The sequence below is a fragment of the Chenopodium quinoa genome, unplaced genomic scaffold, assembly GCF_001683475.1.
Source record: "Chenopodium quinoa cultivar QQ74 unplaced genomic scaffold, ASM168347v1, whole genome shotgun sequence".
Taxonomy (NCBI): Eukaryota; Viridiplantae; Streptophyta; class Magnoliopsida; order Caryophyllales; family Amaranthaceae; genus Chenopodium; species Chenopodium quinoa.
The window spans coordinates 1,277,557-1,303,635 of NW_018745684.1; the positions used below are offsets into that span (position 1 = coordinate 1,277,557).

Consider the following 26,079-nt stretch of genomic DNA (forward strand, 5'->3'; position numbering starts at 1 on the left):
CATCATTTCTTAAGCTATTCAGATACTTAACATGATCTCTACAAATTCCAGTTGCCTTTTCGGCTTGCCTTAGTTTTGCACATAATTCTTTATATTCATCTAAGGTTTCTAACAATAAAGAGATTAATTTATCCTTTGAGAGAGATTTCAAATAACTAGGTTGAATGACTACCTCATCATCATGCTTTGCCATTAGACAGAGATTGGCTACTTCATCGTCTGTGTGTTCCTGTTCCTCTTCTTCGGAACTTGATTCTCCCCACGTGGAAATCATTGCTTTCCTGAAATTTGTTTTAGAAAAGTTAGGCTTGGAATTTCTGCTTTGATCAGCTTCTTTTCCCTTGCCTTTCTCAGATTCCCATAATGGACACTCTTTGATGAAGTGGTTGGTGCTTCCACATTTGTGACAAGAAGACTTGGCTTTGGGTTCCTGATTTCTTTTACTGTATCCTTTCTTCTTGTCTAAAAACTTGTTGTTACGGTAGAATTTTTTCAGCCTTCTCACCAACATTGCAGCTTCTTCTTCATCGATGTCAGACTTCTCTTCGGATTCTTCATTAGCTCTTAATGCTAGCCCTTGACTTTTGACAGTCTCCTGAGTCCGATTGTTCGACTGGATCTCGTGAGTAATGAGGGAACCCGCAAGTTGTTCCAGATTGAACTTGGTGAAGTCTTTTGATTCCTGCACCGCTGCAACCTTTGCTCTCCATCTGTCATTGTCTGGAAGACTTCTTAAGACTTTTCTGACCTGCTCATCTATAGGAATTATCTTGCCAAGACACGTTAGTTCGTTAGTAATACTTTTAAATCGAGTAAACATGTCTTTAATGGATTCTTTGTTTCCCATTTCAAAGCGCTCATACTGAGACAAAAGAATGTCTATTTTGGAACGTTTAACATCTGACGTTCCTTCATGTGTAACTTCCAGAAGATCCCAAATTTCCTTTGCGGACTTGCACCCTTTGACACGAGTATGTTCATCGGGTCCAAGTCCCCAAATTAAAAATTTTTTGGCAGTAGCATTCATTTCAAGTTTTTCAAAATCAGTTTTTTCATACTCATCCATAGGTTTAGGGATTACCTCATTATTAGCATTTGTTTTCGTAATTTCGTAATCTCCTACTTGTAAAATCCGCCATACCTGATAATTCTCTGCTTGGATAAAGATTTCCATCTTATCCTTCCAATAAGGATAAAATTTGCCATTGAAGTATGGAGGCCTTTGAATGGATGTACTCCCGAATTCCTTTTCCTCTGTGTAAGCCATTTTCCAGGAACTTACTCAACAGGGTTGCCTGCGTGTTCTGAGTTCCCGCTCTGATACCAACTGAAAGTCTAACTGGCTAATACAAGAGGGGGGGTGAATTGTATTTGAGGTGAAATCTAAAAACTTTTTGCGGAATTTAACTAAATGAAATAATGACGAGAGAAGATATAGGCTTTTCTAAATTTCCACTATGTAATCAAACTCTGTACAAGTGAAGATTCAAACCCGTTAACAAGTTCCCCAAATTAGGAACTTGTTCCCAACTCTCACAGAAGACTTCAGCAACGAAGCTTCCTTAACCTCACCTTACAAACTCACAATCCCAACCCCAAAGTACTTGTATACAATCTGTGATTACAAATACCTATTGCACTCAAGAATATATGAAGGAAAATAACTCTCTTTATGTTATTAGATGGCTACTGGAATTTTTATGCTTAAGAGTTATGTTTTTCTGAGATAGTTTGCATGAGTATTTATAGAGAAGGCTTAGTCATTAACCTCCACCATAATCACGTCCACATGTCAACAACCCACTAACAACTTGTGGAGTTATCTTGACAGATTGTGATCATGAAGAGGTTTCCTAGCCTTATCTAATTAAACCACTATCCTAACAACTTGATAACCATTAGCCGTATAAAAGATTTTCTCACAGAAAAACCACTTGCTAACTTTATCAAATATTTATTTAAAAGATTATCAAAAGTTTGTTTAAAAAGATTTTATTTGAAAAGATAAATTTATTATTTATTAAAACAACTAGATAATTATCTTCGATAATTATCTTTATTAAAACTTTTACAAATTATCTTTTCTTTAAGAAATTATCTTTTAAAACTAACTTTTATTCCAGTAGTCTTTAACATAAGTCATTGAGTTCCTTTCCGACTTTATATTATTGAGTGCTCACAATTAAAACTAGAACGTGAGATTTGCACGAGGCTTTTTAAAGAATGCTACTCCGCATCCAAGTTCCTACTCCGGAACGAACTTTGCTTGAATCCTTTATTCACCAAAGACTCAAAACATTCATTAGTCGAGTTTGTCAATTTGTCCATCAAAACCAAAAGGCTCAACAAATTCCCCCTTTTTGATGATGACAAACATTGACAAACTTAGGTAAATAAAATCATCCAGGCATGCAACAAAAATTTAAATTAAGGCATGAAAACAAAAAAACAATTAAAGAACTTAGAAAAATATTAAAAAGTATTTTACTACTAAAATGCATACTTTTAGGGGGGGTCAATTGGATTAGGCTCCCTTTCTACAGGCAGCCGTAACTTTCCCATTTTCTTTTAGCTCTTAAACTTTTCTTATCCATGTTGGAGTGTTATTATAAAATGCTCATTAAAAGCTACACCAAGTAAACTATTTTTCATTATTTATATTGTTGAGGTGCTCTATAATTTTATAGCATCGATCCTTAAGCTGGTCACACTCTAACACACCCAAGTACTTAAGAATTGAGATATAAAGATTATACAGGAGCCATACAAAGTTAAAAACTTGCTTGAGATAGGAATAAGGATGCATGTAATGTATCTTGTTAATTACTATGTTTTTCAAAGATAAATAGGATTGAGTGACCAAATTATTATATACTTATATAGTTGTATATTATTCTTTGTATCTTACAACAAATAGAGATCATTTGTAAAGTGGAATCTTGTTATTATATATTTGTATAAATAAGATTGAGTGACCATTTATTTTAATAAAACATAAACTTTTTTGCATTAAACCGCATAAAAATCTCAGTTTTGTTGTGATGGAATTGCGGTATTGGGCAGTTCCACCACAACTAAACCAAGATTTTCAGGCGGTTTCATCTCCAAATTATATATGTAAAAAAGTCATTACTTATAAGGATTCGACACTCCTTCCTTGCGACAACATCAAGGGACGACATCAAGAGTGATGGTGGGGATTGGAGTTTTGTTAGGGGGTTTGAGAGTCATTATACTTACTAAAGAGAACATATGTAACTAGTTTAAATTGCAGATTGTTTAATTTATCTATATATCTATATTAAAATAACAATCGCTTACCTCATTTTTTCTCTCCATAACTTCTTATAATCTAGTCCAAATTATTTCTTTTTTCTTGTAGATTTCTAACTATAATTTTGGGATTTTTTTCATTTTTTATTTTTTTTCATTTTTTTCTTTCTCCTTCCCTATATTCAAGGAAATTTTTGAGTTGTCCTACCTTAAACTTGATGAATACAGATGGTTTGTTCTATTTTCTACTTTTTGCATTCAAAATAAAATTTATATTAAAAATCACTCCTTCATATTAAAAAAAAAAAAAAAAAAAAATCATACATTGGTTCAAAAAGCCGAACATCGCTTGGGGATTAATTAGTTTCTCACTACACTATTCCGTATAATTAAACCTTGAAAAAAAGGTCCAAAAAAGATTGTGTAAAGACATAAATTGGTTTGATAGCATGCAAAATTGGGCTAAGCCCAAAGAATAAAAAAAGCGACCAAAGCTTATTAATATTGGGTTTGTGCACTAGTACATATGCACATACTGTACGTCACTGGATTCACTACGTCAAGAGACCCAATTGGTCTAAGCTGCACCATTATGCAACTATTTTAGCTGCAACACCAGCCCACAAGCCCAATTTTAAATGCGTCCCATTTAAAAAACCCCAAATCAAAACGAGCCCACCCAAAAAACAGAATATATCTTTAAAATGCAGTCCAACTAATTGTCATTTATACAAAACCGTCACTTTTAACAGCTATTTTTTTTTTAATATGATTTATTTAAAAAAAATCGTCACTTTCAAACTTAAATTTCTGAAATTTATTTCTTCTCTCGTTGATTCCTCTCACTTACAATTAAACACATTTCACTCTCTCTCCTCCAAAACAACCATGGATATTTGAGATGAGATGAAAATCAAACGGATTCTCCCAAAAAAGGTAATTTTATGTAAATTTCACTTAATTTTGTTTGAATTTATATGAATATTACTTAATTAATTTTGTTTCAATATTGTTCGATACTCTATTGTTCGAAATTTTTATTGGAATTGTTAAAAAATTTAGTGAAATCAAACGGATACCTTATGTTCATAAAATGTTTTGAAATGTTCATAATTTTATTATTTGTTGTTCATATGATAAATATTCTTAATGTTCATAAAATGTTTTCATTTTTTCTGTTTTGTCTGTTTATGCTTATGTTCATATTTTGAATGCTTATGTTCACTTTCTGAAATGCATATGTTCACTTTCGTTCTTAAATGAATATGTTCATATTTTGAATCCTTTTGTAAACTTTCCGAAATGCTTATATAAACTTTCTGAAATGCATATATTCACTTTCTGAAATATATATGTTCATATTTTTTTATGTATATGTTCACCTTCTAAAATGCTTAATTATGTTCATATGTATTCAAAAATTGAACCAATGCATATGTTCATATTTTGAATGCGTATGTTTATTTTCTAAAATGCATATATTCATATTTTTAGTGCATATGTTCATATTTTTAATACTTATAATGCGTATGTTTCATAATCATTTTGTTTTCTATTTCTTCATTTTTCTTATGTTCATAATTAAAGGCTGTAAATTCAATTCATATGAATTGCATGTTCACAAACCCAATCAAATTTGTCAAAATTCATTACAAATTAAAATCACCACAAAAAAATCAAAATTCATACATAGATCAAATTGATAGAAATTGCAATTGCAATTGAATATAACCTAAAAAAAACCTAATTACAATCAACAAAATAAAACACTAATCTACATTGATGATCACTTAAGGAATAACAACTAATTCCATAGTAAGCAACAAAATCAATCAAAAAAGTGAAACAAAAGAGAAAAATAACGAAAACACATGAGAGAGAAAATGAAGAACGAAAGAGGAAAAACAAAGGAGAATAAAAATTTGATGAAAATTGTGATCGAAATTTTGATGAACATTTTGATTAAAATTATTATAGGAAAGAAAAGTGAAGTGAGAAGTACTACGGTCAATTTGTGTTCATCACCTATTACAAATTGGCAAATTACCCAAAAGTTATATATGCAATACCAATCACAAATTCAGAAAATATAACCAATTAAACCAAATTACAAATCAATAACATAAACTAACTTATATCAACAATCTCTTCAAAATTCCAATTAAATCTATCACGAATCAACGAAAATACAAAATATGGAGGAGAGAGAAAATCTTAAAAGAAGAAAATAATGCCAAACACAGTGGAGAGAGAAAATTTTAACCAAAATTAAGAATTAAGTAAAGAATTTGGAAAAAAGAAATAAAATAGGAAGAAGATTATAGGAAGGAGATGAACTAATATATATCAGTACTCTAGTAATACATAGGATATGTGTGTGTTTGGTGTATAAAAGCGGGTATTTGATGAGTGGTGCGGCCAGCTTAAATGCACAAGGGTGCATCTAAGAATATGCGCAAAAGATCAGTATTATCGGATCGGTGAAGCGTTACTCAACACAGACCAATCTTGAAGTATGTAAGCCACGATTTAAAGCATGAAGAATTGGGGCATTAATTTTGGGCTATATTGTTATAATACACTTTTTTTTTTTTTTTGCTTGAATTAATGCGATAATATCTGATTGATTTGTTCACAAAAATACAAAAATTATCTAATTGATTAAAAAAAATTGAAAAGACAAAAAAAAAAAAAAAAAAAAAAAAACAAACAAACAATTATCTAATTGAATTTTTTTATTTTTTTTAATTAAATTTTTTTGAAAAGTTTATGTCTAGCTAACTTGACAATCAAAAATACTTCCTCTGTTCTATGATTATTGCACCATTTACAATTTTATGATTTTTTTTTCAACCACATATTGTGGGTTGTACATAAAGAAAAATATAGTCATATAGAGTCTTATGATATTTGTCTCGGTATATACTTGTATTTTCATAATATTATAAATCTTCTCATGATGCAATAGTAGTAGAACAGAGGAAGTAAAAGTTTTTAAAAGTTATATCCAACTTTCTTCTAAAATTGATTTATACTTGTAAAATTCAACAATTTAAATTTTGGAAAATCTACATTCAGGGTGTGTTCTCTTCACCTTATTGGACCTGAACTTATATAAACTTATCCGAACTGAACTGAACTTATTAGACCTTAATAAACTTATTAAATCTTATTGAACTTATTAGACCTGATTGAACTTATTAAAACTTATTGGACCTTATTGAAACTTATTAGACCTTATTGTTAGACTTGATTAGAACTTATTGAAACTTATTAGAGCTTAGTTAGCTTATTGAAACTTATAAAACTTATTAAACCTTATTAAACTTATTATAACTTATCTGAACTTATTTTTATAAGGTGATTAGGTGAAGAGAACAAGCTATCAATTATACTCCGTAATATATATAATATAATTGTGTTGTTTACAATCATTTGGAACTAATAATATTGTTAAGCGTTACAAAAAAACATTCAGAATTAATTATTAATTTTTGTAACTAACTTATCACCTGTGGACAAGTTCCAAAAAAGAAAAAAAATGCACATAAAACAAATAATTAGGTGCTCTTAATAAATCAATCAAATGTATCCAAATTCCAAAATCGACAAGATGAAAGTGATGGATCTAAGCAGCACTTTTAAACTACTTGATAGGTTATTAAGTGCTATTTCTTATTTTGCTACAAGTACTCTATAAAGAGCTTGTATAAAGAATATAAAAAGTAGTTCATATTTATGAAGCCTCTATAAAATCACGACTACATTTTTTAGTTACAACACTTAAAATATACTTTCTTTAAGGCTTCGTTCTTTTTATTCATTGATTAAGTAGGTGGATCAAATATAATAAATGTAGACTATAGTACACATCCATAAATTTTTGTAAACTTAAAACAAACGAACTAGCCAAAAAAGGAATTGAAGTAAAATCATTTATGCATGACATTTATATTAAAAATACTATACAATACAGTTGGCAAAGGTATGATCTATAAGTACAATTGTAAGATCTTAAATACTAAGAAGCTACAACAATAATTTATAATATTACTCAATAGACCATATATAGTAAATTATTAAAAATTAAAATTCTAACAAAGAAAGCGAGAAAAGCGAATTTTTCCCCTCACTTTATGAGACCCAAAAAAAAAAAAAAAAAAAACAAATACCAAAAAAAACTATTTGACTTTATAAATTATGAGTAAAAAGGAAAAAAAAAAGTGTAATAGTAAATTTAATTAATTTTGCCTTCTTCAACACCCTCTTCGTCAAGGTAAGCTTTCTTCGTGCGATCAGCACGTGCAAAGAGACAAATAACAAGAAAACACGTGGCATAGATCCCATGAACTTTCCAACTAGTCTTAGGGGGTTGATGCAACACCGCACGATGAAACACCGTCATATAATAATGAAACCCAACAGCAAAGCCCACAAAAGTCTGGGCCAAGCCCAAGAACTTCTGGCCCAGCCCAGACTCAGTAGAAAACACAAGAATCAAATACATCATCAACATCAACAAATACATAACATATCCAAGAGTCTGCAAAACTTGCAACCAAACATAGGTTGACTGCGAAGTAGCGTAAAAAAACCTCAACGGCTCTAACCCAGTAACTAAACTAGAGAAGCATAAGATTGAGAAGTAAATTGAGAGGTAAATCTGGATAAAAATGATGAGTTTTTGGAGGGAGAAATACGCAGTAATGCGGTTAAAAAGTAGAGATACCAGTAAAAATGGAAGAATGATAAAAGCGAATGAAATAGCAGTTGATGCTGAAGAATGATATTGTTTACCTACATATGGTTTGATGTAATTGTTTGTGATCTCATTGTTTGCTTTTGCTAAGTAGATTTTCGAAGTTGTTGAGAATTTGTGTAAATCTGGGATGAATGTTTTATGGAATTTGTTTGTGAAATCTCGGAATTCTGCCATGAAATCGTAGTCGTCTTCTTCATCGTTGTTGTTTAACATTGATGGAGGTTTCTGGGTTTTTTGTTTTTGGGTTTTTTTGGAAGGATCGGATGAGGGTGTTTTGGTAATTTGGGTTGATGATGATTTAGGTTTGGGTAGATCTACGGGTTTGGGTTTGGGTTTGGTGGACTTAAGGTTGAGTTTAGTGAGAGTAGGTGGAGCACCGACATTTTTGGAGGAGGTTTTATTTTTGGAAGAAGACGAGGTTTTTTGTGTTGTAGTTAAAATGGGTTTAGTTTGGTTTTTTTTGGAAGAATTATTAGTGACTAGGTTTTTAGAGGAAGAAGAAGGAGGAGATTTGATGATTGGTTTAGTTTGGTTTTTAGTAGAAGAAGAAGTGGAAGATTTCTTGATTTTGATTTTGGGAATTTCATCTTCATCATCTTGGAGTAGTGTTTTATCTAACAAAGCTCTTCGAGGTAGAAGTAGATTTTGAGAAGTGGCAAAAACTAGAAATGAAGATGAAATAAATAGTAAGTAAAAGAAGAAGACATTTTTGAAGAAATGAGGAAGTGGAGCCATAATTATAAAAATGCAAGGAAATGATGGATCAAATGTTGATGAATAGTAGTAGAGTGTACTAGAAAATTAAGAGTGATAGTTTAGATCTTGAGTGAGAAAGAGAGGAAGAGGAAGGAATGAGGGATGAAAGATGGGTGGATTTAAGCTAAGTAGGGAATCAGGAGAGAGAAAGAAGGGAGTGACGGCAAAGATTTTAATGCAGAGAGAGTGGCAGAGATGGGGTCACACATGGGATATAAGCTAAAGATACGCGCTTCTATGGGGAGTGTGGGCTAATCTTATGCTAAAGTGCTTGTGTAAAGTCCTCACTCAATTACTTTTTTTTTTTTTTTTTTTTTTAGGGGAATGTCCCTCAATTACCTAAATTTAGGGTTGTAAAGTCGAAATCAATTTAAGTACGCTTTTATTTATTTTGATTTATCTGAACTTATATTAATTTTATTTGTCTAAATTTTGAGTAGTTATTAACCTATATTGTCATTTGTTACGGAGTATTTCTTAGTTTCATTTGTTTTAGCGAATAATAAGTTCTTTTAATATCCATATACTGTATATCTTTCGAGGTTTTAAATGCATCATTTTTAATTTGTATTCTATTTGTCTATTAACTATTGAGTAATCTATATGATATAGTTGCGTTGTGAACTTGAAGAAATATATTTTGATATGTCAATGTTCTTAATTTTATTACTCCGTATTACATAATGAAGTTTTATACTTTTATGAGCTTAGATTTGCAAGCTAAGTAGCAGGAACATTAGTAAATTATATAGATTAGTCAAAAGTAAAGTTAGTCCTTAATACTCCATACTCAAGTACCAAGGGAGTTAGAACTTAGGTCAATTTATTTAAAGTGTTAAACACTTAAACTCCACGGTTGCATGCTGCGTCTGGTGGCGACAATGAAGAGTAGACGCAGACAGTCAAGTAATGACGGTGTTGACTGATGAGTGTGGACAAACACTAATAATAGTCCAATCTATTGACTTTTTACTCACTTATTAGACTCAATAAGTGATTAGCCAGATCTTTCCTAGTATCTTCTGCTCTATTGATCTTCAGTTAATCAATTCCATAATCTTTGCTATTAACATTGATGACTAAACCTTATTTTTTTAATGCTTTTAATCCAAACTTTACTCTTATCATCTTTTAAATTAAGCTAACACAGATTTGTTCGTTTAATTAATTAAAAAAATAATTCAGTGTATCTCATTACAAATAATGCATGTTATAATAACAGAAAGAATCAGTAGTACATTAAATGAAAACACATGTGAGTATGTGACATGATGACAGCAAGTGAAGGGAGCTACTCAAAGATATGCTTAGCTACCACATGAATCAAGAAAGAAAGGAGGAAGACCGTTTTCACATTTCCATTTCTTGATATAATGATTGTCTTTACACACGGCATCTATTATATGACGAGGCCAGGCCTATTTACTCGATTAATTACGATAGTTATGTTGCAAGGGCTTATTAATTACTGCTTATCAAATAAGTCGTGATTGTACCCTTGTGTAACGGAATAGCTTAATAATAAATATTTACACTTGGCCTCAAACTTGTGAAAATCAATCAGATTACTAAAAATAGTACACTAATGAGTTAGCTTAATAAATAGTGATAGTATTTGCACTTTGCATTGCATGATATAGTGATATTCATCCATGTACCTGGGTTGCTAGAAGGGTCTTTTCATCATTTTCATCAAAACTTGGAACTTTCTCACCTTCATATTCAGCTGCCATAACTCTATCATCATCATTATAATCTTGCTTTTCTAGTCTTGAAAATTGAAGCTTGTTAGAATGACTGCCATCGATTAATTGTGTTTCGGATTCTATTAAACTCTGCGTCCTTGCCCGTTCTCTGTCTCTAGGATAAGTGCAGTAAAGGAAGGAATAGATAGCACAACAAACTGTCATTGTAATACTGAAATTGATGTTAAGAGCCTTTGCAAGCGCGGTAGCATTTTCCCTGTCAGTTTCTTTCACTGCAGATTCTGATGATCCTTCTGGGACAGGCTTGTAGCCGTATACATGCTGAGCTAGTACACCAACTAGAGGTGGAGCAAACGAGTTGAGTACCGACTCAAAGGAACAATCTAATGCATAAATGCTCGTTCGATGTTTCTCAGGTACTATTTCTGCAAAAATTGGACTGACAGTAGGCAATAAACACTCAGTTTTATGTTCAAAGTTACATATTTTTTTACTCAAAACAAGTAATGGCTAATAGAAACATACTTGTTTGTGGCTGGAGCGTTCCATGAAGTGGTGAGTCCCATGACGAACAAGACTAAACCGTACTTAAAAGAGCTAGCAGGATCATCTTGTATTCCTAAGAACAAAATTGCTGCCAAAGGAATTGCAGACCCGGAACTTATCTGAGACAGAATAATTCTCCCACAGTTTGGCAGTCTTTTAGATAAGATATCTCCCATTTTCCCACCAAATAAACCTCCAAGAGAATTACCAATCACATACAGGGTTATGAGGAACGCGGTTGTTTCATGGGAGAAGCCAATGAGTTCTAACCACATGGGAGCGAATGAGAATAACCCTGACCAAGGAAATGTTCCAGCAACACCCTGAGCAACAATTATCTGAAAAGATGGAATTCGGATAACAGATTTTGCTTCCAACAGTACCTCCTTAAGTTCTGTGGAGAAGGACATGTTTGAAGTACTGTCACTTCTAGTTTTATTTGCAAAGCGCGGATCAGTGGCAAAAACTTGAACTAATATGCCAACTGCAACGCTTATAATCCCAACTAAATGGAAGGCTAGCCTCCATCCTGGAATTCCCATGAAAGATGTAGAGGCTATCATTACAGAGAAAACACTTCCTAGGATGGCTCCTATGTTTCCTGTTAGTTGCAACCATCCAAAGGCCATACCGCGGGTGCTCTCTTCTGTGGAGTCTGCTACGAGGGACTGAATTGCAGGTATTACAATGGCTAGTCCTATACCATTCAGTGCTCTTGATATCGCCACCTATTTAATTAGAAAGTTTTAATTAATACTCTCAGGCTGCTATCAATTTGTGGGGCTAATCATGATAATGAATGGCGAAATTGCAGCATATTAAAGCAACAAACAGTCTGTTTCCTTTGATTTGCTCCTGTGCCGTGGAAAAAAAAGGACTAATACTAGGAAGAAAGCATTAGAGAATTGTCTTAATTGTTATTGAAAGAGGTAAAACAGTCAATCAAATTCATGATCATCTGATTATTACTCCTTTATTATCATCTAAATGCCCTGAAGAAACAATCTGCTTTTTCTATTGTTTATCTGAAGGCTAATGTACAATTCACAATTTCACATTTGAATAGTATTGAATTATTGAAACTAAAAAAAAAAAACAATTAAAATTGTGTTCCCTATGATTTGAATTCATTTCACATCATTTTAAACTCATCATTTCTACTACTTACCACCAGCATCAGTCAGAGTGCAGAAATCATTGCAGTAGAAAAAAGTCAACGCAAGCAAGAAAACCACAAAACTTGAAAATTTATTGCAAGAAAAAGAAAAAGAGGTAGACCTGGAAGAAGGTGGAGGAGAAGGCAACAAGAAAGGTAGCAGCAGCCCAAAGATAAGCACCAAGAGCAATGACAAAGGTTCTATCATGGCGTGTAGCAAGGTAAGCAGCAAGAGGATAGCAAGAAGACTGCACTATGCATCTGAAGAGTGTGAGGGAGCCGAGACCGGTAGGATCGATATTCAGGGCAGCTCCCACTTCTTTGTATACACCTGGGAGTAATGACTCGTCTGCTCTCTCTAGTATACCTGCTATATTCGCCAGCAGCAGTGTTACTGCCTCAGGGCTCATTTTTGCTACACTTTTTCTTTTGCCTTTATTATGGGAGTAATATAATTTCTTGTTCGATTGTTAGCAACAAGTTGGACTTACATGTGGTCTGCCAATCGCATGGTAATTTGGGAATCCATAGGACTTGGAGGGAGTGATTTGGCCCATTTTGGGGAATAATACCAGTATTTTGGATTAATCTGGGTTGTGACTTGAAAAAATACTATAATAACTTTAAGTTCCAGGCTTTTCACTGTCTTTTAGGCTTTGGTGAGAGCCTAAAATAATTTATACCAGAGCTGGAGTAACAGGTCACTAGACACAGAAAATTCGCGTGTGTTGACATTTAATAAATCGAGAATGGAAATAGCATTCAAATGAAGGCATTCACTCTTAGTTTTCTAGTAAAATGACCAAGTTTAAGCACTAATTTAAGGAACTAGTGGTGCATATAATATGTTAGTATTGAAAAAATAAGTACTGAATGCTTGTTTCATGCGTGGACTATACTCCAGTATTTTACTGGAAGATAACATTAGCATGTGAAAATATTCCACAAAGCTTGTCTAAGAGGTTAATGTTAATTATTTCTTAAGAGTAGATTAAGCTTTAATTTATATATTTGCTCAATTATGCTATCTAACAAGTTAAAAGCTGTAGCTTTGAACAGATCTTACATGCATTTGGCAGACAAGTTTCATCTTTCAAGGCTTTGCTACACATAAACGACAAAAAAAGAAAAAAAAAAAAAGTATCACAAATAGAAAACTAAATACTAAATAATATAAGTGCGATCTAGGTGAAGACATGTCCATTGGATAAATCACGTCTTAATTAAGCATTAACTGATGCCTTTAGATGATAAAGGATACAGAAGAAGCATCATCCTTAGATTATCTCGGAATCTATCAGAGTTTGAATTGCATCCTAACTGTAGTATTGCTACTAATGGAATGACAGAATCGAAGGCTTTTAAGAACAAAGTTCTAGTATGAAAAATTTCCAACACCCTTGCAAAAATGATAGGAGTAGAGAAGCATGTAATATGAGTAATGAATAATCTCAAAGATATGAATATACATTTTCGAGTAGTAAAACTGTAAAAGTTCTTTCATAAGAAAAAGTTGACCTTACAAGTATCACATTGGCTTTCTAGAATCTGACAGAGGTACTTGGGGTGAAAGCAGGGTCTTTTGATCATTTTCATCAAACTCAAGACCTTCACCTCCCTCGTATCCAGTATTCCCAGTCCTTGTCACATATCTACCTTTATAACTCAGATCATCTGATTCTGAAAATTGAAGTGGGGCCTGTTCTGATATTGTAGGAGAAACACCATCTTCCATTAACTGCATCTCTGACTCTATCAAAGCTTGCATCTTAGCTCGCTCTCTATCTCTAGGGTATGTGCAATAAAGGAAGGAGTAAATGAAGCAGCAAATTGGAAATGGGATTCCAATCGCTGTGTAAAGTGCCTTAGCAAGTGATGCACCGTTTTCTCTGTCTGTTTCAATTGCTGCAGCATCTGATGATCCTACTGCAGCTGGCTTATATCCATAAAGATGTTGAGCTAGGATACCAACTATGGGGGGAGGAAATGAGGCTAGTGTAGTCTCAAAAGAGCGGTCCAATGCATATATGCTTGTTCGATGTTTCTCAGGTACTATTTCTGCAAAGATTGGGCTGATAAACCATAACCATCAGTTGTGTGCTTAATAATCTTGTGTAAAAATGAAGCATGAAACTTGAGTACAGTATACTTTCTACCAAAAAATATGTAATGTGACTTCAAAGAAAAAAATGAAAAAAGACCTGCATTATTCTTTTCACTCAATGAAATGAGAAAGTTCGAAGAAAAACTAACATAAAAAGGACTAATAAGTTACTGTATAAGCCAAAAAGTTCAAGTTCAGATGATAGTTTTGCAATTGAAAGGAATAAAAAAAGCCTAAATGAGGAAAATGACATACTTGTTTGTGGCTGCTGCATTCCAAGTTATGATAAGTCCCATAATACAGAAAACTAAACCGTGCCAAAAAGCAGTGGAAGGATCATCTGGTAATCCTAACAACAGTATTGCTGCTAATGGAATGGCAGAACCAGAGCTTATCTGAGACAGAATGATTCGTCCAGAATTTGGCAAACGTCTTGAAAGGATATCCCCCATTCTACCTCCAAAAAACCCCCCTATAGCACCGGCAATAGCAAATATAGTCATAAGGAGCGCGGTAGTCTTATGGGAAAAACCAATAAGCTCCAACCACATTGGTACAAATGACAATGCTGACCATGGAAATGAACCAGCAACACCCTGAGCAACAAATATCTGGAAGGATGGAATTCGCACTACTGATTTTGCTACCTCTAACACCTCCTTAATCTCTACCCAAAAAGACATTCGTGTATTCTCCTCTTTAGCCTTCTCACTCTCATCTACAAAGCGAGGATCACTGGCAAACAGTCGCACTAGAATGCCAACAATAACACTTACAATTCCGACTAAATGAAAAGCGACCCTCCAGCCAGGGATTCCCATGAATGTTGTAGAGGCTATCGAGACCGAGCAGATGTTTCCAAGGATTGAGCCTAGGCCACTTGTGAGATGTAACCACCCAAATGCCGTGCCACGATTACTGTCATCAGTGGAGTCTGCAACCAGGGACTGTATTGAAGGTATAACAATAGCAAGTCCAATACCATTTAATGCCCTCGACACTGCCACCTGATCATTAATCAGAACTCAGAAGATTCATAATAAGTGATCCAGGAATTGGGTTATGCATGGGAGCTGTCCATAAATAGCAAAAGTTCAGGTAATTAGATTTTCAGTACTTTACTGGTACAATGCCCTCAATTGATACAGCTTAATTTATCTTAAAAACAATTCTTATAGATGTATATTCTCATCATTAGGCCCTATTCACTACTAACATTATGCACTACTTATATACTTGGTAGTAAATAAATTGATCTCTAATTAGAACGAAATTCATGAATTAGGCTCTGAACATGAAATGTTGGATTAAAAAAAAGTCAATGCAAGGTTAAGGTAGATCAATCATGTAGGCAAATATGAATCATTCATAATAAAAATTAGAAAAGTCAAAGGATGATGGAAAAAAAAAAACAGAGACCTGGAAAAAAGTGGAGGAGAAAGCGACGAGAAAAGTAGCAGCAGACCAAAGAAAAGGGCCGAGAGCAATAACATGGGCCCGATTGTGGCGGATAGCAAGATAACCAGTGTTGATAAGTATATTAGGTGACTCGTACTTCGTAGCTTTGTCCGCCCGATCGGGCGGACATTGCCCGGTCTGACCGGGCGGAAGAAGAAGAGGTGCCTGGCAAATTCGTTGAAGAAGCTGCTCTCGCGCCCGACCGGGCGAGCCTTCGCCCGACCGGGCGAGCCTTCGCCCGATCGGGCAGACCTTGCCCGGTCTGACCGGGCGGTGGGGGTTGGATACGTTGAAGCATTCGTATGGAGTTTTCTTCTCGCGCCCGATCGGGCAGACCTTGCCCGGTCTGACCGGGCGGAGAAGGAAAAATACGGAACGCGGATTTTGCGGTTTTAGGTTATCTTATTTTATTATCTTTTTGCCCAAGTATCTTTTAATTAGGGATTAATATAAAACCTCCCTAATATCAATATTAGGGTTAAAAGAGACAGAGTGAGAGCCGTTCTTGAGAAATACAAGAATCATCTTTGTAATCTTTGCAGTTTATAGTGAAATCATTCGATCTCGGTGCCCGTGGACGTAGCTATCACATCGATAGTGAACCACGTAAATTCTTGGTGTTGTTCTTATTGTTTGCATTGAATTTCTTTATTGTTTTCTTGTTTGTTTTCGACCTTTGCTTCCGCTGTCGCACAACAATTGGTATCAAGAGCTCAGGTTCAATCCTTGGAGAGTTTCTTGAAGATAACAATGGCAGGAGATTCAACAATAAGAATTGAGAAGTTTACCGGGAAAAATAGTTTCGGGCTATGGCAAATTAAGATGAAGGCTCTGTTAAAACAACAGCAGATATGGCGTCCGTTGGCTCCAAAGAGTACTACTTCGGAGTCAGGAGACGGACCGACTGACTCGCAGTTAGAAGTTATGGAAGAGAAGGCACACTCTACCATATTACTTAGTCTTGATGATCAAATCATCACGGAGGTTGCTGATCAGGAAACGGCGGCTGGATTGTGGCTGAAGCTGGAGTCATTGTATATGACTAAGTCGTTGACCAACAAATTATTACTGAAACAGCGGTTGTTTAGCCTCCGGATGCAGTCAGGTACTTCCTTACGGGAACATCTAGAAAAACTTAACTCTATTTTGCTTGATTTACGTAATTTAGATGTTAAAATTGATGATGAGGATGCTGCGTTGATTTTACTTGTATCTCTACCGTCTAGCTTTGAGAATTTTGTAGAGTCTTTTGTTGTTGGTAAGGATTCTATAACCTTAGAAGAAGTGAAGGCAGCACTTCATACTAGGGAACTCAGAATGAAAGCTACGAGTGATAATGGGGATAATGGTAGTGGGTTGTTTGTTAAGTCCGGAAAGTCTAAAAAGAATAAGGGGTTTAACAAGGGGAACAATGCTGGGTCGGGTGCTGGAAACGGCAAGGATGGATCTAGTAAAACTACTACTAAAACATGTTATTACTGTAAAGAACCGGGTCACTTTAGGAATAATTGTCCGGTGAGGAAAAACAAGTCCCAGGCTGCTGTAGTTGAAGAGAAACCGAATGAGAGCTATAATTCAGAGGAAGATTTAGCATTAGTCAGTTCTGCTAGGTCTGATGATTTATCTGATAACTGGGTTCTAGATTCGGGGTGTTCGTTCCATATGTGTCCACGTCGAGATTGGTTTGATACATATGAACCTCGCAATGGGGGTATGGTTATAGTCGGTAACAATGCTCCATGTAAGGTCACAGGTATTGGTTCCATGAGGTTGAGGACTGTTGATGGGCGGAGGTTAACTTTGACTAATGTACGGCATGTTCCTGCTTTAGGAAAGAATCTGATTTCATTGGGTACCCTGGATGAATTGGGGTACAATGGTGTGTTTTCAGATGGGGAGTTGTGTATTTTCAGAGGTTCTGAGTTGGTACTTAAGGGTATCAAAAGGAACACCCTCTATGTTTTTGAGGGTGTTACACTGCCTAGTTCTGCGGTTTGCGCATCTGTATCTCACCAGGAGATGACTAAGATTTGGCACATGAGGCTTGGTCATATGGGGGAGAAGGGGATGCAGCTATTGTCCAAGAGGGGTCTTCTATCCGGGGTCAAGGTTGCCAACCTTGAATTTTGTGAGCATTGTGTGTTTGGTAAGAAACACAGGTCAAAGTTCAGCAAGGGTGCTCACATTACTGATGCAGTGCTCGATTACATCCATTCAGATTGCTGGGGTCCATCTAGAGTTGAAGGTATGGGAGGTTACCACTATTTTGTGTCATTTGTTGATGACAAGTCCCGATACACATGGCTTAGGTTGCTTAAGTCAAAGGATGAGGCCTTCAAAGTTTTCAAGCAATGGAAAGCTTTGGTGGAAAATCGACAAGGAAGGAAGATCAAGAAGCTACGAACGGACAATGGGCTAGAGTTTTGCAAAGACGAGTTTAATCAGTTCTGTGCAGATGAGGGTATAGGTCGGCATCATACTGTCAGGAAGACACCACAGCAGAACGGTTGTAGCAGAACGGGTTAATCAGACACTGCTAGAGAGAGTTCGATGCATGCTCTCTAATGCAGGGCTTGGGAGGAGGTACTGGAGTGAAGCTGTGTTAACAGCTTGTTATGTCATTAATAGGGGTCCTCATTCTGGAATTGATTCCAAAATTCCGTTTGAGATCTGGAGTGGTAAGTTGCCTAATTTTTCGAATTTGAAGATTTTTGGTTGTGTTGCTTATTATCATGTTATTGAGGGTAAGCTGGATCCACGAGCCAAGAAGGGGTGTTTTGTTGGGTACGGGGATGGTGTGAAGGGGTTTAGAATTTTTTCACCTTCGGAGGGTCGGGTCATTCTTAGTAGGGATGTTACTTTCGATGAAAACACCATGTATTCAATTAAAAATGCAGAGATTTCAGATTTGAGAAGGGAAGGAGACAATTTATTACAGACAGATGGGGTACTTGAGGTACATCAGTCTACCATTGCTGATTTACCTCGGGTACAATATATTGATGATGATGCTGATGTTCCAGTGCCGGGTACTCCTGAACCTGAGATTACTCCTACTCATTCTAACTCTGGGGATGAGGTGGAGCAATCTAATCAGGGGTCATCTAGTCAACCTGACACCATTCTTGAGATGCCTAAACGAGTTATCAAGAAGCCTGTTAGATTGATTGAAGAGATGGAGGGAAGAAATTGCTGTGTTGATGCGATGACAGGTTATGCATTGAGTGTAGCTGATGATGTAGAGTCATTTGAACCTGCCACATATAAACAAGCAATTAGTTGTAGTGAGTCTGCGCAATGGCTTGCCGCAATGGGTGAAGAGATGCAGTCCCTTTACAAGAACAGAGTGTGGGAACTGGTAAAGGTACCGGAAGGGAGGAAGCTTGTGGGTTGTAAATGGATTTACAAGAAGAAAGAAGGGTTGTCGGAAACTGAGCAAATACGTTTTAAGGCTAGGCTAGTTGCTAAGGGGTTCAGTCAGGTAGAAGGGGTTGACTTTGTTGAGATATTCTCACCTGTGGTTCGACATACTTCTATCCGTGTGTTATTGTCAATTGTAGCACATTTTGATCTTGAGCTGGAGCAGTTGGATGTTAAAACGGCCTTCCTTCATGGCGATTTGGAGGAGGAGATTCTGATGAAGCAGCCCGAAGGATTCGAAGTTCCTGGAAAGGAACACTATGCCTGCAGATTGCTAAAGTCATTGTATGGACTTAAGCAATCCCCCCGACAGTGGTACAAAAGGTTTGATTCTTTTATGGTTTCACAAGGTTTTGACAGGAATTCATATGATTGCTGTGTGTATCATAGTAAGCTGGATAATGGTTCCATGATTTATCTTTTGTTATATGTTGATGACATGTTGGTTGCCACAAAGAATAAATCTGATATTGCTAGATTAAAGGAGATGCTTAACTCGGAGTTTGACATGAAAGACTTGGGTGCAGCTAGGAAGATTTTGGGTATGGAGATCTACAGGGATCGGGCTAGAGGTAAGCTTTTCTTGACTCAGAAAAGCTACATTGAAAAGATTCTGTCTCGTTTTGGGATGGAAAAATCGAAGCCTATAAGTACGCCAACTACTGTTAGTTGTAAGTTGTCTTTGTCTATGTCACCTCAATCAGAGGAGGAGTTGTCTTATATGTCTAGAGTTCCATATGCAAACGCGGTTGGTTGTTTGATGTATGCTATGGTCTGTACTAGGCCGGATATTGCGCATGCTGTTAGTGTTGTAAGCAGGTTTATGGCTCGACCTGGGAGGGAACACTGGCAAGGGGTGAAAAGGATTTTTCGCTACCTGAGAGGGACAACTGATATTGGTCTTGTGTACGGGAATGGTAGGGAATGCTTGGTCACTGGGTACAGTGATTCTGATTATGCAGCTGATGTGGATACCAGGAGGTCTGTGACTGGTTATGTGTTCACTTTGGGTGGTTCTGTGGTTAGTTGGAAGTCTACATTGCAGTCATCAGTTACGTTGTCAACTACTGAAGCTGAGTATATGGCTTTAACTTCTGCAGCTAAGGAGTCTATTTGGCTCAAAGGCCTAGTAGGTGAACTGGGTATTGCACAGGATTTTGCTACAGTGTATTGTGATAGTCTAAGTGCGATTTGCTTAGCTAAAGATCAAGTACACCATGATCGGACGAAGCACATTGATGTCAGGTATCATTTCTTGCGTACTGACAAGAGGATTAAGGTGAAGAAGATTGGGACTGCTGACAACCCGGCTGATTTCTTCACTAAGCCTGTTCCGTTTAGCAAGTTTAAACATTGCTTAGACTTGCTAAATATTGATTACTACGTGATGTAGTAGGCCCTGAGGGGCGAAGTTGGGGAGCTCCTGGTGTAGGTGTGTTGGCCTTAAGGTGGAGCTTGCCCGGGGCTTGTGATGCAGGTGGAGCATTATGAGTTGTTATACTTGGAGACGAGTATGTGATGGGTCTTGGTTGAAGACTTATCGGGATGTATGGCTTATGCATGAGTCCTGCATCGGGTTTGGCTTGAGATGTTTTTTCACTATGTCTTGATGGGGTCGTTTGCTGACTACGAGTTCTCGTCAAGGTGGAGATTGTTGATAAGTATATTAGGTGACTCGTACTTCGTAGCTTTGTCCGCCCGATCGGGCGGACATTGCCCGGTCTGACCGGGCGGAAGAAGAAGAGGTGCCTGGCAAATTCGTTGAAGAAGCTGCTCTCGCGCCCGACCGGGCGAGCCTTCGCCCGACCGGGCGAGCCTTCGCCCGACCGGGCGAGCCTTCGCCCGATCGGGCAGACCTTGCCCGGTCTGACCGGGCGGTGGGGGTTGGATACGTTGAAGCATTCGTATGGAGTTTTCTTCTCGCGCCCGATCGGGCAGACCTTGCCCGGTCTGACCGGGCGGAGAAGGAAAAATACGGAACGCGGATTTTGCGGTTTTAGGTTATCTTATTTTATTATCTTTTTGCCCAAGTATCTTTTAATTAGGGATTAATATAAAACCTCCCTAATATCAATATTAGGGTTAAAAGAGACAGAGTGAGAGCCGTTCTTGAGAAATACAAGAATCATCTTTGTAATCTTTGCAGTTTATAGTGAAATCATTCGATCTCGGTGCCCGTGGACGTAGCTATCACATCGATAGTGAACCACGTAAATTCTTGGTGTTGTTCTTATTGTTTGCATTGAATTTCTTTATTGTTTTCTTGTTTGTTTTCGACCTTTGCTTCCGCTGTCGCACAACAACCAGCAAGTGGATAACATGAGGTTTGAACTATGGATCTGAACAGGGTTAGTGAGCCCAGCCCAGTTGGGTCTGTATGAAGTGCTGCTCCAACTTCTTTGTAAACTCCTGGTAGTAATGATTCATCTGCTCTTTCCATTATTCCTGCTAAGTTTACTAACACCAGTGTTATTGTCTCTGATTTCATTTTTCTGGGTTTTGGGTGTTTGTTCAGTTTGTTAAGTTTCTGGAGTTTTGACGTTGTTAATGGTTGATTTGTGTTTGTTGACTTGGAGTTGAATGAGTGTTTTTAAGGTTTTTGATTGGTCATTCTTCAATGGTAATGCTTCCAACATTTTGTGAATGGGGTCCTTCTATTTTTTTTTTTCTTTCTAGTTGGCATTTTTTAAAACTTGTTATGGGAGGTAAAGTTGTATCACTAGACACCCCAACTGCAAGAATTATTAAGTGCTCCGTAGGTTATTACTAATAAACTAATTGGCAATAAATCTTTATGAAATGTTTATTGTTTGAAAATGACCGAAATTTGCTCTTTAGTGCATCATTTAGGTATGGGTCTCGCTACGTGAATAAATAAAAAGCTAAAATTGATTGTATAACAGTATTTGGTAAATATGGAATATTTATTTGCTTGTTTGTAGTAAATTGGTTTACAAATTTACAATGGCAACAAGCTCATGTATGAGACGATCTTAAAGTCACATTAACTAGACTCACATAATACTTGCTTGTAATACGTCCGGTAACTATATACGAAGTAGAAAATTAGAAACTTAAAATTGCTTAAATCTTGATACTCTTCAAAGTTAAAGATTCAGGTCTCTACAAGCCTACAAATCGCTTGAGTTATCTTAAGCAAGGATCGTTTATTTACTTAGAATTTTAGCTGATAAATCCAGTCCAATCAGATATATTTGGGCTCTGCATTGGATAATAATCAATATGGGCCTTGGTAAATCGATTAATGAAAAAACATGGGCTTTTTTTGGCTTCTACTTTGGGCTAGTTGCACTGTAATTCTCCAATGTATGTTACGGAGTTGGTACTCCAGAAGACATAAGCTTTACCAACTACAATGTACGTGTAAGATATTAGAATAACAAATTGTACTTATCAAAGTGATGAACTGATGATAACATTCTTATGTTTGATTATTATCCTCATATTTTCGTCAACAATGTTGATAAATGTGGTGAGTAAAAGAAAAAATATCACCTAATGTAATTGAAAATGACTTCAAATTGATCAAATATTACCACATAACCCCTTTTGTTGATAAAATTCCTATCTCCAATTGATTTAAGTAATTGATTCAAGTACTGGAATAATGACGATATCAGGCCCATTCTACTCTCTTTGTTCATTGATCAACAAGGGTATGTAAATCGATATTATCTTTTAAGTGACAACATTAGTCAAACATTGAAAGGATCCCTAATAATTGTAGCGTTGTGTTTAATATTAGAATTTGTTACAAATCAAAATTGTTAGGGTTACACAAAAGATGTGTGAGAGTTTAAATTATAGATAATATTATAATTAATTGTTTCATAAAAAAAATAGAATACTCCGTACTTGCAAATTATATAAGGCCATGCTCTTTTGAGCTGTTGTGGTCCTGCTCAGCTGAGTATAAATTAGCTGTTCTCCTCTGTTGACACCTGCTCTGCCAAAACCTTAAAAGAACAGGACCTTAATTTGTCATGGAAATAAAATAAAAACAATTTATGTAATTATGTCCCACTTAGCAATACAAACTGGATTTCACGAAGTTTTATGACTATTAAAGTGTTCAATTAGATACACAAAGATTTCATAATTAGGATGAAAATGGCCCCATCAAAGAGACAGATTAAGAGGAAGATCCCAATATTGCTTGCTGTAAGGATGGCGTAGTGGCAGGCAATGTTGGTTCGTGAAATTCACTTCTGACCCACCATGCTACTATGCTATATTGCTAATTGATATATATGGGTTATCATGTACGGACTGCAACTGTTTTTCATATAAGATACTTCAATAAAAAAAAAAAAAAAACGTTCTACATGTGTAGATTAATTTAATTGTGTTTTTAAATGTTTTAGAAATATAACCGGCTTAATTATAAATATTCAGTAATGATTGTACCTTGTGTTGAGCCAACATGTTAAGGGTTGGCTAAGAGCCTAAGAGTAATTCAGGCACACCCATGTATGTGCCCATCATATGTGTAAATGAAATTTCGATTTATTTCGTAGTGAATATCATGTCAAGACGTGTCATGATTTTCCAACCAAAAACAAAGGTCAAGCAATGAATAATCTATCAGTTGTATGTGGCCACTCTATTATGGGTTTGTGCTTAACACAATGAAGATTTATCATAACATGCCTAGTCGAGCGGGCATGTGCCATATATAATCCGTACTATATATGCCTAGTGCCATACATATTACATACTGCCATGTTTAGGGAAGACCGGAATAGTGCCAATTTTTATTGAGCAACATCTCTTTCAAACTGTACTCCCATAAAGCCACTTTGGGAGGGAGGTGTAAAGGTGAGAAGAACTTTCTTCATAACGGCTGAAATACTGTATAATATAAATCAAATTAAAGTTGCTTGTCTCTATACTCATACTATGGAGTATAATACGAAGTACATATACTTCCTGTTTTCACTTTATATTGACCTTGCGCTAATTTTGATTATTAATGAAATTAATATATTTGAAATCAATAGAGCAAGTTTCCTTTACACCCTCCACTTCAAAGATTTCAGTGGGGATTGTGCTATCATTACTATACAATATTATTCAGAAATGAGGCTTTTTAAGATCTCACTACCTTGAATAAAGGTAATGTGTAAATGTGCAATCATAGCATATATTTTATCTACCTATTGCCATTCTCTTCCGGGCCCTATCAAAACAAGGGGAATACTACCTCCGTCAAATATTAGTTGCAATTTTAGGGTATTATTTGTGATATATAAAATATTTCAAAGTTGCAACTAATATTTAACGGAGGTAGTATAAATTATCTAAAATGTAAATTTTTCATCAAATTATAATTTTGCTTTTTGAATATAAATGAATGAATCCTAACATGTGACAGAAGATATAAGCATATATATATAACCATTAAACTAAGAGGCTATGCCTAACAAGCCTACATTTAAAATGGTTTAATTTAAACATATTACCTCATCGTCCACATACAAATTAAACATAGTTTGCGTTCCTTAAGAGAAATAATAGGCTATATATTTTCAACCCAAAAAAAAAAAAATTAATAAGTATAGCTTGTTATGAAATATTGGGTGCTTGTATCATCCAAAATATTCTAGATCTAGGGTTTATTGTTATCCAAGCAAACCCTAATTATATTCATTAATTCTCTCCCAATCTCTCATGTTTCTCCCTATTTCACAACATGTTATCAGCACCACGGCTCTACCCGAACATTATATTAAAGATCATGATTGTACCTTGATAATCTTGTCAATTTGATCGAAAAAAGGTACGTTTTTCCTCCCAATGGTTTGTTATTCACCTAATATTCTGTGTTAATTTGAAATTTGCTTTTGTATTGGTATAATACCATGGCGCTATTATTAATTTATTAGCAAAGTATAATCTGTCGGTTTTTTTTTTTTTTTGGTTGATTTAATAAACTTAAGAAGATTATTAATGGTTGAAAGATAGCTAAAAGCATAATTTTAATGTGTCGTAACTCATATTTTGAATTATTTCGCTCTTGGAGGGTTTTCGACTTTTTGAGTGCAAAGTTCAGTAAAGTGAATTGGGAATTTTTAGTACATATTTTGTATGAAATTCATTTTGCAATTATCGTAATTGATATTCTAAAGAGTTTTAGAAAGATCTGGCCTTATTTTATGATTTACATGCAGTAATAAATTGTTTCATGTTAATTTATAGGCCCTTTAATTATACAAACTTTATAATGATATTTTTTTATTCCTCTATTATGTTATTGTTACTATTTATTGATTACATGATGTTTTGCGTAATTGTTTATATGGCGAATGATCGATTTTGTATAGCGTTAGAGCATGTTATTGAATTTATTGCTTTTTAATCTAATGATTACTCTGTTTGATTTATGATCTTCTTTCCTTAATACGATAAACCATGATATAAGTATTACTATTGGATGATGGGTGTTTTAATCTTTAGATTACATATAAGTTATATATACTTATGTTAATTAATTTTAAGTTATTTTATCAATGTATATATCTATTATACTTTTTCTACTATGTTTTATGTTCAGCCGCGACTTAATGCATTCAACTATACTTGTTAAATCAAATTATCAAATTTATCATGACTTTCCATGATCCTATACACCTATGGGCTAATTATATGTTTAGTTTGTCTTTTATTGGTTTATTATGTTTATATTGTTATATATTGTACTTTGTACTTGTGTTGCATGTTAACACTCAAGACATAATCTTTATCTTGTTAATGTGTTTTAATCCTTATCCTTGAGAGTTAGTTAATGCTGATCTTGAAGTGTCATATAGTTGATCTTTCTCTCTAGTCTACTAGTAAGCATGCAATGTAAAGAACCAATTGTTTTTGAAAGAAATCT

General features: G+C 35.3%; 3 protein-coding genes across 3 annotated transcripts; all 3 read right to left on the reverse strand.

Annotated features, from left to right (window-relative positions):
- Positions 1-7,175: 7,175 nt before the first annotated feature.
- Positions 7,176-9,447, reverse strand: LOC110717869. The gene has a single exon (XM_021896652.1). It carries the CDS (start codon positions 8,768-8,770, stop codon positions 7,511-7,513), a length of 1,260 nt encoding a protein of 419 aa, XP_021752344.1. The 5' UTR covers positions 8,771-9,447; the 3' UTR covers positions 7,176-7,510.
- An 888-nt stretch (positions 9,448-10,335) lies between these two features.
- LOC110718147 lies at positions 10,336-12,866 on the reverse strand. The gene is made up of 3 exons (XM_021896946.1): positions 12,322-12,866; positions 11,023-11,771; positions 10,336-10,936 (listed from the first exon to the last, which is right to left on the reverse strand). The coding sequence occupies exons 1-3, from the start codon at positions 12,607-12,609 to the stop codon at positions 10,438-10,440; spliced, it is 1,536 nt and encodes a 511-aa protein (XP_021752638.1). The 5' UTR covers positions 12,610-12,866; the 3' UTR covers positions 10,336-10,437.
- A 246-nt stretch (positions 12,867-13,112) lies between these two features.
- Positions 13,113-21,785, reverse strand: LOC110718111. Its single transcript, XM_021896909.1, has 4 exons — positions 21,486-21,785; positions 15,723-15,865; positions 14,559-15,310; positions 13,113-14,271 (listed from the first exon to the last, which is right to left on the reverse strand). The coding sequence occupies exons 1-4, from the start codon at positions 21,667-21,669 to the stop codon at positions 13,728-13,730; spliced, it is 1,623 nt and encodes a 540-aa protein (XP_021752601.1). The 5' UTR covers positions 21,670-21,785; the 3' UTR covers positions 13,113-13,727.
- Between the last annotated feature and the right edge of the window lie 4,294 nt (positions 21,786-26,079).